Raw genomic sequence first — 17,212 nt, 5'->3', positions numbered from 1 at the left:
ACCTGAGGTACCACTGTAATTTGTAGCTTGTTGTAAGTCTCTTGCTTGTGCTTTGTGGGGAGAGAAGTAGAGAGAGAGTGTCTTGGACTCTTGTTGGACTCTTTAAGTATGCCTTTACCATGGTACTGGTGAATGATTGTATATATATATTTGCTACCAATACGCTTTTATACCTGTCAAGTAAACTTCTACACTTGACTGAATCTTTATGGCATCCATGAGTGTTTATTACCTACTGTGTGTACCTTCAACCCCAAGGAAGGAGTTGCGTTGAGATGTAACTCTGCTGAATATGGATACTGGCACACATGCACAGGGAAAGTAATGCTGGACCCAACCTTCAGAGGTTGATGGATTGATCCATCAATTACCATATTTTTCGCCCTATAGGACGCACTTTTTCCTCTCCAAAAATGAAGGGGAAATGTGTGTGCGTCCTATGGGGCGAATGCAGGCTTCAGGAAGCTTTCCACAAGCCTTGGGAGCCCGCGGGAGTTCCCGCCGGCCTCCCTAGGCTTGCGGATAGCAGCCTGCATCCTAAAGCCCAGGGCGCGCTGAGCAGCGCGCCCCGGGCTTCAGGCAGATATCCGCAAGCCTGGGGAGCTCGCGGGAGTTCCCGCCGGGCTCCCACGGCTTGCGGATAACAGCCTGTTCTGGGGGCTGGGGTCGGGGGAAGCTCGGGCTTCCCCTGCCCCAGCCCCGCACCTGGGGGGAAAATAATTTTTTCCCCTTTATTTCCCCCCTCCCCAAAACTAGGTGCGCCCTATGGGTCGGTGCGCCCTATAGGGCGAAAAATATGGTAGTTTGCGCACTTCCCCTGGCAGGGGTCTTAATGCAGGCCTGCAGCAGTGTTTCATTTAAGACAGATGAGGTCTGGGGTCTGGGTGGCACTTAAGAAAACAGTGCAAAAGTTAAGGGGATAGTGCACAGTACATGAAGGGTACAATGCAGATGACAATATGTTTGGCTTCACTAATGCAGGGAATGGCTGGGCAGTTTATAATACGCCAGATTCAAAAGCACCCCTGTTAGAATATGGTTTGAGCCCAGCCTAGTTCCAGAGAATGATCTTCTGAGAGTGTGTGCATGACCTCCTAGTATCCATCTTCTGAAAAGAAATTGGGCGTGGTGGGCAAGTGCTGAGGATTGTGCTGGGAGGCGCCAGGAGTGCAAATACCCTGGCCCCTGCCAATGCCCTGTTTCCTCCAGTTGCTTTTTCAGCTAAGTGCTTGCATCTGTCTAAATGGAGCCTAGCAGGCAAAGGTCCGCCCAGCAAGGGATGTTCTCCCCACAAACCAGCGCCGTATTTGGAAATCCAGTTTTTAATTACAGTTGGTGCTTCCAAGACTCCTGCTGGCAGCTGACATCTTGCAGCAAAAAGAGAGAGGAAGAGGGATGGAGAGGAAACCAGGATTAGTGACGGCAAGAGAGCAGGAGCCCAGGGCAAAACTGATTCCCGCCCTCTTCCAACCCCGTTAATGCTTTGATTATCACTGGCCAAGTTTTTGTCGTTAATTTTTTGCATTTTAGCATTGGGGTGGAATGGAATTTTGTTCAGTGAACGTTGGGCCTGCCAACTTGCTCACTGGCCCTCCTCCTCCTCCTCCTCCTCCTCCTCCTGCTGCTTCTGTGCCTTTAAACTGTAACCTTGCATGCAGAAATTCAGCCCATGAGGTTTTCCTGGCACAGAGAGGAATTGTTTGGGACAGGTTTTGCTTGCTTAAATTTCTGCATGCAAGTCTGCTGTAAAAGACACAGGAACCAGAGCCAATAAAATAAATAAAATTCTGCATCTCAGGGATGTGTGTGTGTGTATTATATATGTCTACAACACACACTGCAATGTAGTGTGTGTTTATGTACGTGTGTTGGCAATATTTTCCTGAGAGGTTTCCTGTATCTTGATGGGGGAAAGCTTCACCTGTTGATTTTCTACCTGCTATGTCACTTTTGAAGATACAGAAAGCTTCCAAGGTGGGGGGGAATGACAACCCTAATCAACTTGGATGGCTTTGAGGGTGGTTGTGGGAAATAAGGATGAGGAATATGGTTTGGTAGCCTCTCAAAACTTATAGAGATGGATGGAAGAACAATGTTTAATGGCTGAATACAAACTCTGTTCAAAGTAAAAATCTAATCACTCTTATTAGAGTTTTAAAATGGTATGATGTACTACATTCTTAATAATTTTTGTGATTTGCTTTGAATTTATAAAATGTTTCGAAAGATGGGTCATTATAGATATGTGTAAATATAATGAATAAAACCTAAATAGCCAGGAATGAAATGGCTGTAATGTGTGTGAGGGTGGTATTCAGCTAACTTTTTTTAATATTTAGAACAGACCCATTAAAGTTAATAAACATGACTACTTTGTCATGCTTATTATGAGTTAATTAGGAGTAAAACCTAGTTGAAAACCACCCAGTTTTTCTCACAGCTGAGTTAAATCACAATGGCAGAAGCTGAGAACAGCCAAATGAGGGAGTTGACGCCTCACCTGTTGGATCTTGTGTGAAGAGCAGGGAGGTTAAAAAGTTTGTCAAGCTCCCCCATTCTGTGGGCTGTATTTTGGGAACATCTGTCTGAGCTACACATAGGATTTCATCCTAAGGACCAACCCCCCCCCCCCCCAGGTAATGTAGCACATTCTGGTAAAATCCCTCAGTGGGATGGAAGCCAGCAGAATTCCTCTCAGTCCTTGTAGCTTGGGTAGTATGGCCTTGATGCTCTGCATATGTGCTTAGAAGTAGGTCCTCTCAAATGAGTTTGCAAAGAGGCCACTTTGGCAAATAGACAAGGTAGTAATTGGATGAGGCAGTAGAGTTCAACCTTTTCAGACCTGGGACCCACCTTTAGCTAAACCATGCATTTGGGAACCTGCTAGCTTGCTTCCTTATTAATTTATTTTACCAAAAATGTGTATGGTGTTAGTGCCACTGTTTGGACTTTACCTTAGTTCAGGCTGCAACCCACGCTTGGTTCCTAATAATAATAATAATAATAATAATAATAATAATAATAATATATTATTTGTACCCCACCCATCTGGCTGTGTTTCCCTAGCCACTCTGGGTGGCTTCCAACAAGCATTAAAAATACATCAAAATGTCACACATTAAAAACTTCCCAACCTTCTGCACGAAGATCAGTCTTATTAAATGGTTTAGTAACTCACACAGTTTCAGAAAAGTGCAAGGCTCACAGCTAGATTTCATAACTGCTCGTCTTGGGTTTCTGCGGTCTGTTGAAGCAGTTGAATTGGAGCTGGGACACCAAGCTAGAGCGGTTTGATTTGGTTTGGCCATTTCTATGCTGCTCAAAGCCATTTTGGAAAAGGGAACTGAAGGGACCTTTTTGAGGCAGCTGAGAAAGTTGAGCAGAGAGGGCTCTTCAAGCTGCTGGCTTTTTCCATTTGCCGGCAGTAGAGCTGGGGAACCCGTGGCTCTGCAGATGTTGTTGGCCTCCAACTCACATCGGCCCCAGGCAGCATGGCACAACTGCCAGGGGCGATGGGAGGCCAGCCATATCTGCAGGGCCATGGGTCCCTCACTATCCTATGCTGACCAATGGGCAGCCCTATGGCTTGCAATTATTGCAAGAAACATTGATGTATTATGGCGTGAACGTGTGGCGGTGTGAAATGGATATGCATGCCTGTTGAAGCATCGCTATGCTAATCAAGTTTCCCAGACACTCGTAAAGGTGCTTTTAAAAGATGCATATGCATGCATCTTTTATTTCCGCGCTTTACGCATTTGCAGGGGAAAACACTAGCAAAAGGGCAGGTGTTTCACGCAGCCATCCAAATGAGTAGCCCGGCTCTAAGTGAAGTCAATGGAATCTGAGTGTGATTGTGCTTAGGATTGGGGCGTGGGGACAAGGCTAGCTTTAGGGACCGCTCCCAAACCTGTGTGTCTTTTGCCCTGTAGCATTCCTTCCCAAGACCTGCTGTTTTAACTGCTGCCTCATCCAAAGAAGTAGTTAGAGCTAATTTCTTTCCCTTGAAGTGTTTTAAATTTTTTATTATTACCGCTGGTACTTAATCTTTGAGTTGATGGAACTGAAGGTGCCTATCAGGCTGTGAAATAATTTTTTTAAAAGAAGAAGAAATGAAATGGTGAAGACAGGCTGCGTTGCGGCAGCTCACAGCCAAGGGACAGCAGGAGTCATAAGACCAGGAGGAAGGGCAGCAGGGGGAGTGACAATATTGCTCCCCAACATCATTAAAAAAAAAAAATTGCTCAAGGACACTCGGAGACTGAACTGCTATGGAACCAAGGGCAATGTGGAAGGAAAGGAGAAGAGGGTTTTTATTAACTGCTCAGGAAATAGAGGCAAAAGAATTGGGGAGTCATGGAGCAGATTTCCTTTGTGGCTGGAGGGGGGAAAACAGGGAGAATGTTTAATTTGCAGGGGCACTTTATAACCCAGTTTTAGAACTCTAGTGGGGCACCATTTTCTCTCTGGGCACTTCCAGGTGACCTGTCTATCAAGCATTCATCCTGATTTGTTTTTAGAGTGATTAGACAGTGGCAGCCATTATATAATGAGCCTTTGTTCTGATTTGTTTGAGTAATGTTTAGGTAGAATTGCGTCAAAATAAGTGTGGATCCCCCACTTTTCGGTGCATTTTCCCCTCACTTTCCTTATCGGAAAAGTAGATGGGGGGAAATAGATGGGAAAGACCTCCCAATCAACTGTAATTGTGCAATCTGAATTTACTGGTATGTGACTGGTATTTGCCACCCAGCCCTACCGTTGGGTAAAGTGAGGTAACTGCCTCAGACAGCAGGTGCAGAGAGATGGGAGCCATTACATCCCCTTGGCTGCTCCTTCCAGACCTTCTATTTTTTTCTCCACAGAGATGGGTCTTTCCATATCAAGTGAACCAACGTTTTAACTCTTTTGCCTTGGTGAATCATATTCATTTTATTAATCACTTTTTAAAATGTTTTTTAAAATGTTGGGACGCGGGTGGTGCTGTGGGTTAAACCACAGAGCCTAGGACTTGCCAATCAGAAGGTCGGAGGTTCAAATCCCCACGAGGGGGTGAGCTCCCATTGCTCGGTCCCTGCTCTGCCAACCTAGCAGTTCGAAAGCACGACAAAGTGCAAGTAGATAAATAGGTACCACTCCGGTGGGAAGGTAAACGGCGTTTCTGTGTGCTGCTCTGGTTTGCCAGAAGCGGCTTAGTCATGCTGGCCACATGACCCGGAAGCTGTACGCTGACTCCCTCGGCCAATAAAGCGAGATGAGCGCCGTAACCCCAGAGTCGGTCACGACTGGACCTAATGGTCAGGGGTCCCTTTACCTTTACCTTTAAAATGTTAAATTTTGTAACTTAAAAATTACAGTAAGTCGTATCATATTAAAGCCCATGAAATTTTGAAGAGATTGGTGTTTTTAGTTTTGACACATCTCCATTTTGGGCTGAGCTTTTAAGGTTTTTGTGTAGCCTGGCAAGGCCAAAATGGTCCTTGTTTTTTTTTGGAAATTTCAAACCCTCATAACTCACAAACGGGATGGGGAAAAGAGTAAAATGTTAGTTTTAGTTATGATCATTCAACAAGTGTACAATTTTTTTTAGAAAATTGGATAATATGAGGTAAAAAAAGTTGCATCACTTGATATTTATGCTACATGGCCTGCCTTCCCCCTGCCCCCAAACTAGTCTGCTGCCTCAGCAGTGTAAGTTTAGTGTCATTTCAAAGAAGAAAAAATTATTTTATGTTTTAGTACTGTTTTTATTTTGAATTACATGGGAGGCACCATACTCTTTTCAGGGCTTAGGTTCTCAACCTGTGGGTCCCCAGATGTTGTTGGACTACAACTCCCATCATCCCTGAGCTCTGGCCTTGCTAGCTAGGGGTGATGGGAGTTGTAGTTCAACAACATCTGGGGACCCACAGGTTGAGAAAGGCTGGCTTAGGGCCTCTGAAGGCCTTAATCTGGCCCTGTGCCTCAGGTACTGTGGAAGACATAATATCATCACTAGTGGTGAAGCCAGGCTCTACTGCCAGTCTGGATGACTTCTGTATGTGAAGAGGGGAGGGGGGTGCCTTTTGTTCATTACCTCAGGTAGCAAAATGTTTTGGGTGGCCCTTTCCTTTCCTCCCTTCTGCTTTGAGGGAGAGCTGCCCCAGCTGAGAGAAGCCTTTTGCCTAACTTCTCCATATTGTTCCCAGTCGTTCTTTATTAGCACCAACATCCATCTTAACATTTTTCATTTCTGCACCTGTAATTTTCTTTCACCTGGGAAGTACGGTGTGCCATAGAATTTCACCGAATTACACTTTACAGTGGTACCTCAGGTTACAGACGCTTCAGGTTATGGACGCTTCAGATTACAGACTCCGCTAACCCAGAAATAGTAACTCGGGTCAAGAACTTTACCTCAGGATGAGAACAGAAATCGTGCTCCGGTGGTGTGGCGGCTAATGGGAGCCCCATTAGCTAAAGTGGTGCTTCAGGTTAAGAACAGTTTAAGGTTAAGAATGGACCTCCAGAAAGAATTAAGTTCTTAACCCAAGGTACCACTGTATAGGCTCAGGGGGGGGCAGTGAGAGAGCAGTTTCTTAGACTGAGAATCAGAAGAAGGGAAACTGAGAGAGGGTGGAGGGAAAACCTATGTGATGGCAGAGCAGAAAGTTCGTCCTGCTTACTGCACCGAGGTGGTATTTTCTGAATCAGGGGGTGGCTAATGTGTTGTTGTTTTTAGACTGAGAGCCACATTCACTTTTGGCTAACCCTCCAAGGGCCACTTGCTAGGGGACAAAAGTGTGTGTGGCTGGCCACACTCTCTCATGCACACGGCACACTCGCAGAGAGATGTGTGCTGATCAGTGTTGTGTTATGGCTCCCTCTCCACTCATCAAAAGATCAGTTCATAACTGTTCCACCCTCTTTGTCTCAAAATTCAGGTGCATCCTGGAGGAGTGGAAGGGGTAAATGTATAAATAGTATGTGGGGTGTATATCTGCTTTGGATGAAGCCCAAATATCACCCTGAAGTGGGCTGCTCTGCAAGTATTCAGACCTCCTCCAAAGCAAAGTATGTCTTATAATTTGGCGTGGTTCAAAGTGAAGTGATCAGCTCTCCAAGCTTGAGACCCACCCACTTAGGGTGTTTGGACACTTTTCTGGTCAATGGGATATCTTTCTGAACCTCCCACAAGCTCCCCATAAAACGAGAATGCTAGGGAGGCAGGAAGGAAAGTGGGTTTTGTGTGAGTGAGTCAGTGTCATTTTGTGACTGACAGCTATAGCTTCCAACTAGGGCTTGACTTTACCAGGGTTCTCCAGTTGCAATTGGAGGGGATGATTACTCTTCTAGGAGCCGCAAAGCTGAAACAGTTGGAATTGTTGGTGGTAGTGTTTTGCTTGTGTGATCTTATTCCAGTCCAGACCAAAGCTTTCTTGAAATCAATCCTATTCTTGCATCCTAATTCCTCTTGACACTTGCAGTTGTTTGTTTATGCTTGAGTGCTAGCAATTAGGCAAGTCACTTCCTTTCCCCCTCCACTTTCCATCCCATTCTGACCCTAGTTGCATTTGGCTGAAGTCAGGGAATTAAACACTGGGATGTCTGTGAATCTTTGGAGAACACCAATCTGAAATTTGGCAGGTTTTCACCCCTTCAGAAGCAGCTACACTACCTGTAAGTTTAATCCAATTCTGGCAAAAAGGTTTTTAAAAAGAACCCAATATTTTTTTAGCCATTTCTTGATTTCTTCATTATAGTCAATGAAGAGACACATGAAGCTTTGGAAAACCAAAGCCACCCTTCACTGTAGATCTGCAGCAAAGCAGGTCTCATCTGAAATGGTCCGAATCAGAGCAGCCCCTTACCCAAAGCAGATTTGCGAAGCATAACCCAATTAAATTGCCCTCGATGAAGCCTAGACTTGGCTTGAGGAAGGGCAGTTTTCTTCCACTTCTGCTAACAAAGATATTGCTTTGAGAGTATCCACTGTTAGGGTAAGATGTGCTGATCTTCCAATTCATGCAGCAGAAAGGGGAGAGAGATCCAGAACATTGTGTGACTGGCGGTTGCTGGCAGGGATGCCAATGAGTGTTGAATTTACAGTGATGATTTACAGTGCAGATGACTGATGGAATGGGAGAGTCTTCCTCTTAAATATTTGATTGTCAGCTATACAAAGCGCCAAGCAATTTAGCCTCGAGCCTTTTGCATTGGAGTTTTTTTGCTGCTTCTTCTTTTTGCCTCTGTCTATCCTGTGTGTTAGAAGAGTTATTATTCTAACCAAAATAGGAACATATAGCCTTATAGCGAGCCTGGACCATTAGTCAGTACCGACTGCACTGGCTGGCAGCAGCTGTCTGGCTGGGTTTCAGGCAGCTTCACCTGGAGATGCCAGGGTCTGGACCTGGGATGTTTTGCCTACCAAGCCTATGTGCCCTATAAAATATACCAAAGAAGAAGAATAAAAATGGAAATCACTGCAGTGAATGTTTTAAAAAGGGAATATATAATACATGAGCAGTGATTGAATGACGCTAAGAAATCAAAGAGACCCGTTAGTAAAAAGCTAGAACGAGGAAGCATTGGGAAATGGCCACTCGGTGGCAGCAGAGGGAAATTTGGGTTGAGGAAAGTGTAGAAGTGGCTGGGATTAAATCAGGGATGGGGAAATATGTGGCTTGGCAGAGGCTGCAGGAGTCCATCTCCCATCAGCCCTAGACAGCGTGGCCAGGGGTGATGGGCTTTGTAGTCTTGTTAACTTCTGGAGGGCCACAGATTCCTCACTCCCCCCCCCCGATGAAAGGGCGTCCAGGATGACGGAAGGAAACTTACCCAAGTGTGGATGTTTGGGAAGAACAGGGTTGTGATTGGAGAGGAGCTTAGTGGCAAGAGAAAAGGTGGAAATTGGTTCAGAAAGGGCAAAGGATTGTGAGAATGGATTGACTGCAAGGCTGGGGGGTGGGATCTGGGGAAGGAGGGAGAATGAAAGCTGGGGGCAGGCTGATAAAGAGATGGGGTGGAGGTTAGCTGGAGAGCTGATCTGACAGAGGGAATGGGTGAAGGAGGTGCGGTTGGGTTTGGAGGGAAGAAAGCATGGCACCAAATGTGCCTATAGAAAGGGGTGGGAGGAATAGTGTAGCGACTGCTTTGTGGAATAAATCCACCTGTCGCTTTATTGCTCAGGGGCCACTTCACACGGGTCTTCCCCTAAATTGTTCTTTTTTTTAATGTGCAACTAAAAATGCAAAGCATGCACACAGCAAGCAGGTGTTCAAAAGTGGCACATTGTGCAGACAAGCTTGTCAGAAGGCTGGGATTGGCTCCCTTGTTTCCCATACGCTCGGTGGCTGGCCCACGTTGGTGGCCAAACAGCTGTGTGCGGTTGACTTTAGATCTGCTGGCAAAACAGCATCTTTTAATGCCTCCCTCCAGCTCTCCTTCTGGATCCTTTGTCGCTGTCCTTTTCCGACCGATGTTTCTTTTGTCCTGGGTTGCAGGCAATCCATGGTGGACATGGGCAGAGCTCTGACAAACACCCTGGTGCTGTCCATGGTGCTGGGCTGTTCAGCTGTCCTCATGGATGACTCGCTGCCAAGCTCCGGGGAACCAGTGGTAACGGTGGCAGTGGTTTTCGGGGGCTCTTCCTACCCTGTCCACATCCGCAGCCGGCTGACGCACCAAAGCTTCCTGGATATGCCTCTGGAGATCCACCCGGTCACCGTAGTAGTGAACGACACCAACCCCAGGACTCTCTTGACCCAAATCTGCAACATGCTGTCCAGCACGAAAATTCACGGGATCGTCTTTGAGGACAACATTGGCACAGAAGCCGTGGCGCAGATTCTGGACTTCATCTCGTCCCAGACCAACGTCCCCATCATTAGCATCAGTGGAGGGTCTGCTGTGGTCCTAACACCCAAGGTGAAAAAACCTTTTCGTTATTTTGGGGGACTGGGGGTGAATGCAGTGCACCATTCATAAATGTGTCGGGTTATAGCAGTGGATAGCCACTAAGAACCTGACTCCTATCAGCAAAATATAGAACTGCCCATGACAGTCGTAGTAAACAAAAAGAAAGTACTCTGAGCACGTGCAGTTAATATTTCGAACTCGCTTCTCATTGCATTTTGCTCGTTTCCTAAATTGAGGCAGGCAACATCTCTCAACCGAACCTACTTTGCATGGCTATTGTGAAGATATAGAAGGAGGAATAAAGCTGGTGCAAAAGGGAACTTAGTGCTTGTATCCTAAGCATCAAAGTTTGCTTCCTTTAACCATAGTGATGTGTCATTGCACTATACAGTTTCGTATTTTTTCCTGGGTACCCCACCCCTGCATTTTAGTACAGTTCTAAGGTTTCAACTAGTCTTAGTCTAGCCTGGTTATTGCTTTTTTTCACCGATGCATAATCCCTATGTTCAGTTGCACTCCAGAAGGAGTTGCCTTAGGCCTGTAGCCACAGGGGAGTGGGTGAGGTGCTGTGAAAAGAAGAGGGTTGTGTATACACACACACACACACACACACACACACATACTATTTTAGTTTTATAGGTAAAATACTAAGGAGTCAGTATTTTCCCTAACTGCTCAGTTTAAAACAGCAACAATACTGGCTCCTACTTTATAGTGTTCTGCCCCAACTACAAAACCACTAAGATCTGCCGGGATTTTTAAATGTTACAGAATAATGTTTATTTTATTAATAACGTGTTAAAATTATTGTTGATTTTATACCGCTCTCTTATAAACTTAGGCTGCCTTTAATATCTGTTTGTTTTGCCTTGATACTGGCCCCATCGCCATCAACCTTTTTGCTCCTTCCTCACAAGACAGTCAAGGCTATAATCCTGCACTCACTTACCTGGGTGCAAACCCCATGAAACACAAAGAGACCTACTTTGAGTAGCCATGTAGACCATTGTATTGTTTAGTTAACTATACAGTGAATTCGTCATGACTGCCTGGACTTCAGCTTACCTGCGGTGTGGTAGCATTTGCAGAAAATACCTTGCAAAGAATACCATATCTCAGGTGAAACCACCAGAGCAAAGAAGCACAAAGTAGCTTCCTGTCCCTCTCTGCTTGCCACCACACCCTTTCTTAACCTGCTCCAAAGGATTGGGGGAACCCCCAAAACAAATTTAGTGGGACTTGCAGGGAGATGAGAGCAAGGGGACATTGCACTGTGCAGCCAGAAGTCCTTGCACTGGCAGTGCTACCTGTCTGGATACCACCCATTCTGTATGGCTGTATGGTCCATCTCTCTCTCTAGGAAAAGTCTAAGGCTAGACGTTTGGGAAAATTATATAATAGAAGAAGTATTTGTGTTCTTAACAGGTTACTCTCATCCACTTGTAATGTGAATATTAATTCCCAGTATGTTGCCAAATGTCTCATACACCATACAAGCAAAGTCAGGCTGTAGCAGTTCCATTACAGTTCCATTTCCCTAAGCCTGTTGCTACTGTTTTTATGGCCAAAGGCTATCAGGGGTCAGCAAACTTTTTCAGCAAGGGGCCCTCAGTCCCTCAGACCTTGTGGGGGGCTGGACTATATTTTTTTGGGGGAAATGAACGAATTCCTGTGCCCCACAAATAAACCAGAGATGCATTTTAAATAAAAGCACACATTCTACTCATGTCAAAACACCAGGCAGGCCCCATAAATAACCCAGAGATGCATTTTAAATAAAAGGACACATTCTACTCATGTAAAAACATGCTGATTCCTGGACCATCCTTGGGCCGGATTTAGAAGGTGATTGGGCTGGATCCAGCCCCCGGGCCTCAGTTTGCCTACCTATGGCTATGAGCTAATAGTTACCAGCATGTGGAGGGACAGGGTCCAGGGTCCTGATAATCTGTGTTGTATTCTCCTGGCCCTGAATGGCCAGGAACTGTTGTTGTCACTTTAGAGACCAATGATCCAACCAACCATTTATTTGTTAGCTGCTGCTAAAACTGTCTTGGTCAGGAAATGGAAATCAGATAAACTTCCTTTGATTATGGAGTGCCTACTGAAAACCTTCCGTACTGCTGAAATAGGGAAAAATGGACTGTCTCGCTTCGTAATGAGGGGAGGAAGCTGAGTGGCCAATGACTCTGTCAATATGTGATGTCCGTTTATCGATTTCTGGACCAATTGTTGTAAGCAAGTCCCAACAAGTTATTGTGCAGAGAATGCTAATGTTGAGGAGAGGCTAGTGGGAAGGAAGGCAAAATGCCATCTGTTCTGCATCCGTCCCAAAGCCATTGGGATGTAGCTCAGGTGGGCGAGGGTGGAATCCAGTCCCATGTTTCACCCCAGCATTTACCTCTTAAATCACCAGCTCAGAGCACGTGCAAGTTCAGTGCAGTGGTTGCTGAAGGCACCCTGATTCCTTACAGGTGGGCTGTGCGCTGTGTAATTATTTTTGGCTTGCCTGCCTGTCACAGGATGTCAGCGACGGTTACTGTCACCTGCTCACGGGGAAATTTCTCTGAGCCTCGTTCTATGGCAGCACAACTTACATAAGACCAATATCATGTGTGATACTTACCTTGAGGGGTGGGGGAAGCCTTTAGGACATGATTAGGAACAATAAGGACCACCTTGGATCAACCTCCTCACCTTCGCCATGCTCCATTGGTGCTCATTCCCCTGGCAACATGTGCTCCATAAAGCAATTCATGGAAATGTCCATCGCTGGCCACTAACAAGTTCTTGCTCTCCAGTCAAAAAGGGCCTCTGGGTTATTGGCAGGAACTTGCTGCTGGGTCTCGCCAAATTAAAGCCATGATTTCTAGAAGAGCTATGTCTCATCATGCGGAAGCTGATCCCTGTGGTGGCTGCCAGCAGTCCCATCCATAGCAGCCTATCTGTGACATGATGTAACAGTGGCAGAGGGAGAGCCCTGGTGGATCTTGCCACCACAAACCCACCCAAGCATGAGTCCGTGACAGTGGGGTGATCGCTATCGCCTGCATTTCCAGAGGAGCATCTTACCACATGGAAGTGAACATCAGAGGAAGGGGCCAGTCTATGGTGCAGTAAGATCATTTTAGTCTCTGAATTTCATGGTCTCAGGGTGGGGTGCTCCTTTAGATGGTAAAAGGTATTCCTTCACTTCAACTTGTGGTCAGCCCCACCCTGATGCATTTGGGGATCCTCCTGCTTGTTTTGCTAAATGGGGAGGGGGGTTGAACTTCTGCCCCAAAGGCCTCCCCCAATGGCATCACTGAAAGCCCACTTCCTGGCCAGGTGTTCAATTTTGTTAAACAAGTGCATATTCCTCTCATTTGAAGACCAACTCTGTCCCAGGTTGAGTTCAGTCTCCTGCTCCTCATATAATAGTGGTGGAAACAGGCGACACATCATTCGCTAACTGTTGTTGCATTGGAGTGAGGAAATAGCACCGTGCAATGAGATCATGACACATATTTCAATGGCTATAGATTGAAGGTGAAGGAAAGTGAGATTAACACAGGGGTTGCCATTTTGGGAAGCCGCCCCCTGCCATGTATTTTTCCACCTCTGTTCCACCCTATCAGCACACACACACACACACACACACACACACACACACACACGGCAGGAGCCCAATCAGATGCAACGGAACTGTTGTTCACATGTCCACTGCAAGAAAGTAGTGTGTGTGTGTGTGTGTGTGTGTGTGTGTAAGCAGAGAGGGTCAGCGGGCTGAACCTTCACCCATCCTCTGTGTTTCCTGGTTGCCTTGTTTGCTCCAGCTCCATTTCTCTGTTTCTGTTGGTCCAGGTTCCAGAGGTAAACCTGGAATTGGTGTTTGTGTGAGAGACTGAAACAGTGGACTACAGCCAAGTAAGGCAAAGGAGGCAAAAGGGCTCAATGCACATGTCCTGCATGATCCTGTTGCTGCTAAAGGCTCCCCGCTCTCAACCCCAAAGTTAAGCGTACATGGGAACAGGCACACGAAAAGAAATATGCCTCCCACCATCAATGGTGGGCTATCATGGCTGAGGGGGCAGTGTGAGCAGGACAGCCCTGCCAATGCAGCAACTGAGGTGCTCTCCATGGTGCTGAACATTGTGCTCTATTGGGAAGGCCTTAAAACACACAGAGAGAGCCATTATTTCCAGTGTTTCTGACAGTAACCCAGATCAGTGCCTCCCAACTTGCTAGCTGTTCACACAAGGCTTTCCAGCACGTTGATCCACACGGTCCCTTTGCTTACCACTGTTCAAAGTAGTGTAAGAGAAAGGCTGTGGTAGTCTTGTCATGTCTGTAGTGAGCAGGAAGAGGAGAAGCTCCAGAAGGTGCGCCCTTCCCCCAGAAGAAGCTAATGCTCATAGGGAATGGACGTTGGTTATAACGTTGGTTGAGCTGCCTAATGTGTTTCCGCAGTGTTTCCTCGGGGCCAAGAACAACAGGAGAAGTTCATTTAGAGCATTAGCATATTGCATCCCCTCCCTCCTTGCCAACCTCCTTCCATGATGTGCGTCAGCAGCAGGTCACAAGTAAATGCTGCATGGATTACACACACGTGGTGACCTTTCTGAGCACCCAGGGCTTGCACGTTGAAGGAGAGGACGAGAAATGCTTTAATGCATGTGAAAGCATGCTCACCGTTCCCCCCCATCTAATTTATTTAAAATAAACTAAAATAATGTGAGCACTTCATTCAAAATGACACCCAGGCACAATCAAGCTCTTAAAAAGAGCAGGGGGGGGGAATGCTAATCACTGTTCCTCCCCACCCTTTAGCTAAACACCAAGTAATCATTTATATAGTTTCCATTTATAGCAATGCAAAAAAGAGGGTTACGCTGTTTCACCGTTCTCAACTGGATCTGATCAACAATTGAAATTTTGTTTTTCTATAAGCAGAATATTTTCATTTCAAGTGTTTTAATTCACTGATGCAAACACTGATCTCATAGGAATGCTAGCTCATTTTTATATTTTAGCATAGCATTTGAATACATTAAGGCATGATTATGGGGTTGCATTTTGCAGCACAAATGTTGACTTTCTTGGGGACATTATAAATTGGGGTGGTCCTCCAGATGACCGTGCAGGATGAGGCTGATGGGAGCTGGAGTCCAGCATCATCTAGAGGGCCACAGGCACCCAGTCCCTATCATAAATAATCATCACCAACAGCTTGTTTCAGAATCAGTTCCATGTTTTTGAGCTTTATTGGAGTACTCTTAGGGGAAACTTGTTCGTTTTCACATCATATTGTTGGCGTCATCATATTGTTGCTGTCACATTTGCAGTAATGAAGTAGCACCTTCAGTTTTCATTAGCCGCATTTAGATTTAATGCTAATGTATGGCTTAGCATTACGTGCATGAGTGCCTCACTTGTTCACTTCCTCCTCCCTGCCATCGTCTCCAGCGTGGCCACAAGGAGGAGATCGGAAGCTTTCGCTTCCATTTTAAATAAACTGGAGCTTTGCATTACAGCTGAACCTTAAGGTAAAGGGACCCCTGACCATTAGGTCCAGTCATGGCCGACTGGGGTTGCGGCGCTCATCTCGCTTTATTGGCCGAGGGAGCTGGCGTACAGCTTCCGGGTCATGTGGCCAGCATGACTAAGCCGCTTCTGGCGAACCAGAGCAGCGCACGGAAACACCATTTACCTTCTGATTCAGTGTTCCTACCCCACCATTCTGCTGATGTACACCTCTGGATCAAGGAGTCTTCTGTCAGTAGAGGGGGCACGACCCTTTATAACAAGCCAGGGAAGCTTCAAGGAAGAAACCTTTGTTGAAAGCTAGATCTCCCCTTCCCCCATGGCAAGATAGTCTTCAAAATAGCCCCTGTGGTGGTATCTGAGAGATGGAAAGACCACATTCACTGGAACTCCAGGAGCTAAATGGTGAGCAGCTATCCAGGTTGTTTGGTCTTCTCTCTCTCCCCTCCCCTCAGGGCAAGATGGTATGGTCCTTAGGTAGTGGAAGTTGGGGGAGGGAAAGGCAAGGAGCAGAATGTCACCTACTGCCAAACTAGTGGTTTTAATGTTCTTTATAGTGCTCATTTTTCAGGGGAGATCTTTCTTCAAGGTCCTAACTGATTTAGGTTTGATCTTGGCAATCTGTTTTCCTCATTTTCATCCACTCTTCGCTGCTGCTGCTGTCCTGGGATTATATACCTCTCTGAAACCCATTTGTTTTCTCCTTGCTCTTTCACTTGACAACCCCTGTACCTCTGCTGCAACCTCAGATTCCAAGGCAGGCCAGGTCCTCTTCAATCCACATTGACTATCTCAATTTGCCTACTAAATCTTTCCTACGTGGTTTTGTCTGGAACTGCTTTGCATCCCTTTAGAAAACAATTATTTGGAAACTGCAGCAAAATAAATCTTGCTGAGTTTCCAAGTGAGTTTCTTCCAAAAAAAAAAAAAATAACAGAACACCTCTCCAACTCCAAACTATTTTGTAAATGTTTTAAAGATAAATACCAATCAGTTAATCTTGTCCTTAAGGGGGCCAGGCTGAGCCAAAGAGGGAGATTAGACAAACGAAAAATTCAGATGGATATCCAGCAAATACTGACTGAAAAACAGAGTATTCAACAAAGTCAATTCTCCATGTGATTTCCCCCCTCCCCCTTTGTGTTTTAATACTTGAAGGTTTGGTTCGGCTTTTAAAATAGAAACATACACAGAGGGCAAGAATGAACTCACTGACTGTTTAGGCTGATTGACTTGGCTAGGAAAATTTTGACCCTGCCAAATGTTGACTCAAATGAGCTTAAGTTCCCAAATGAAAATACTCTGGACCAGTGGTCAGGGATGATGGGAATTGTAGTCTCAAAACATCTGGAGGGCTGAGTTTGCCTATGCCTGCTCTGGACCATGTTTCATTTGTGGATTGCGACATTCTCCATTGCTTTGTAAAACGGGATGTTCTGGAAATTGTGTTGTAGGTGGCGGAGCAACTGAGTCTTTTGAAAGTTATTGCTCTGTGAGTATGTATAGGTGTGTGCATTTGCCCAGATAGCAAGAGAATCAAATGTTCATGTAGGAAACAAGAACAGACCAGGAATAGCCATTAGGAACTGGGGATGAAAGAGACCACGTGTAACAGCTGGCCCAGGCAAAGAGCAGCTGAGGCAGAACAGGAAATAAGTGCCAGAAGTGATGACACATCTTCTGCCTCTATATATCATCATATAAAGATTGACTAATTGAGTTCCACAATAGACTTGCAGATTTTAATGGTGGGGTGTGTGCTTCCTGTTTTAAAATCGGAGAGCTCTGAGCT

General features: G+C 45.8%; 1 protein-coding gene across 1 annotated transcript in view; it reads left to right on the top strand.

Annotated features, from left to right (window-relative positions):
* Positions 1-17,212, top strand: part of GRIN2C (glutamate ionotropic receptor NMDA type subunit 2C) — a 90,904-nt gene that overhangs the window by 25,461 nt on the left and 48,231 nt on the right. The window contains exon 2 of the mRNA XM_053375822.1: positions 9,483-9,906. Within this exon, the coding sequence (XP_053231797.1) occupies positions 9,490-9,906 (417 nt within the window). The 5' untranslated portion in view covers positions 9,483-9,489. The remainder of the gene's footprint in view (positions 1-9,482; positions 9,907-17,212) is intronic.

Source organism: Podarcis raffonei, chromosome 2 (genome assembly GCF_027172205.1).
Source record: "Podarcis raffonei isolate rPodRaf1 chromosome 2, rPodRaf1.pri, whole genome shotgun sequence".
Taxonomy (NCBI): domain Eukaryota; kingdom Metazoa; phylum Chordata; class Lepidosauria; order Squamata; family Lacertidae; genus Podarcis; species Podarcis raffonei.
Note: the sequence above shows the minus strand (reverse complement) of the source record. Positions and strands in the feature narration are given on the sequence as shown.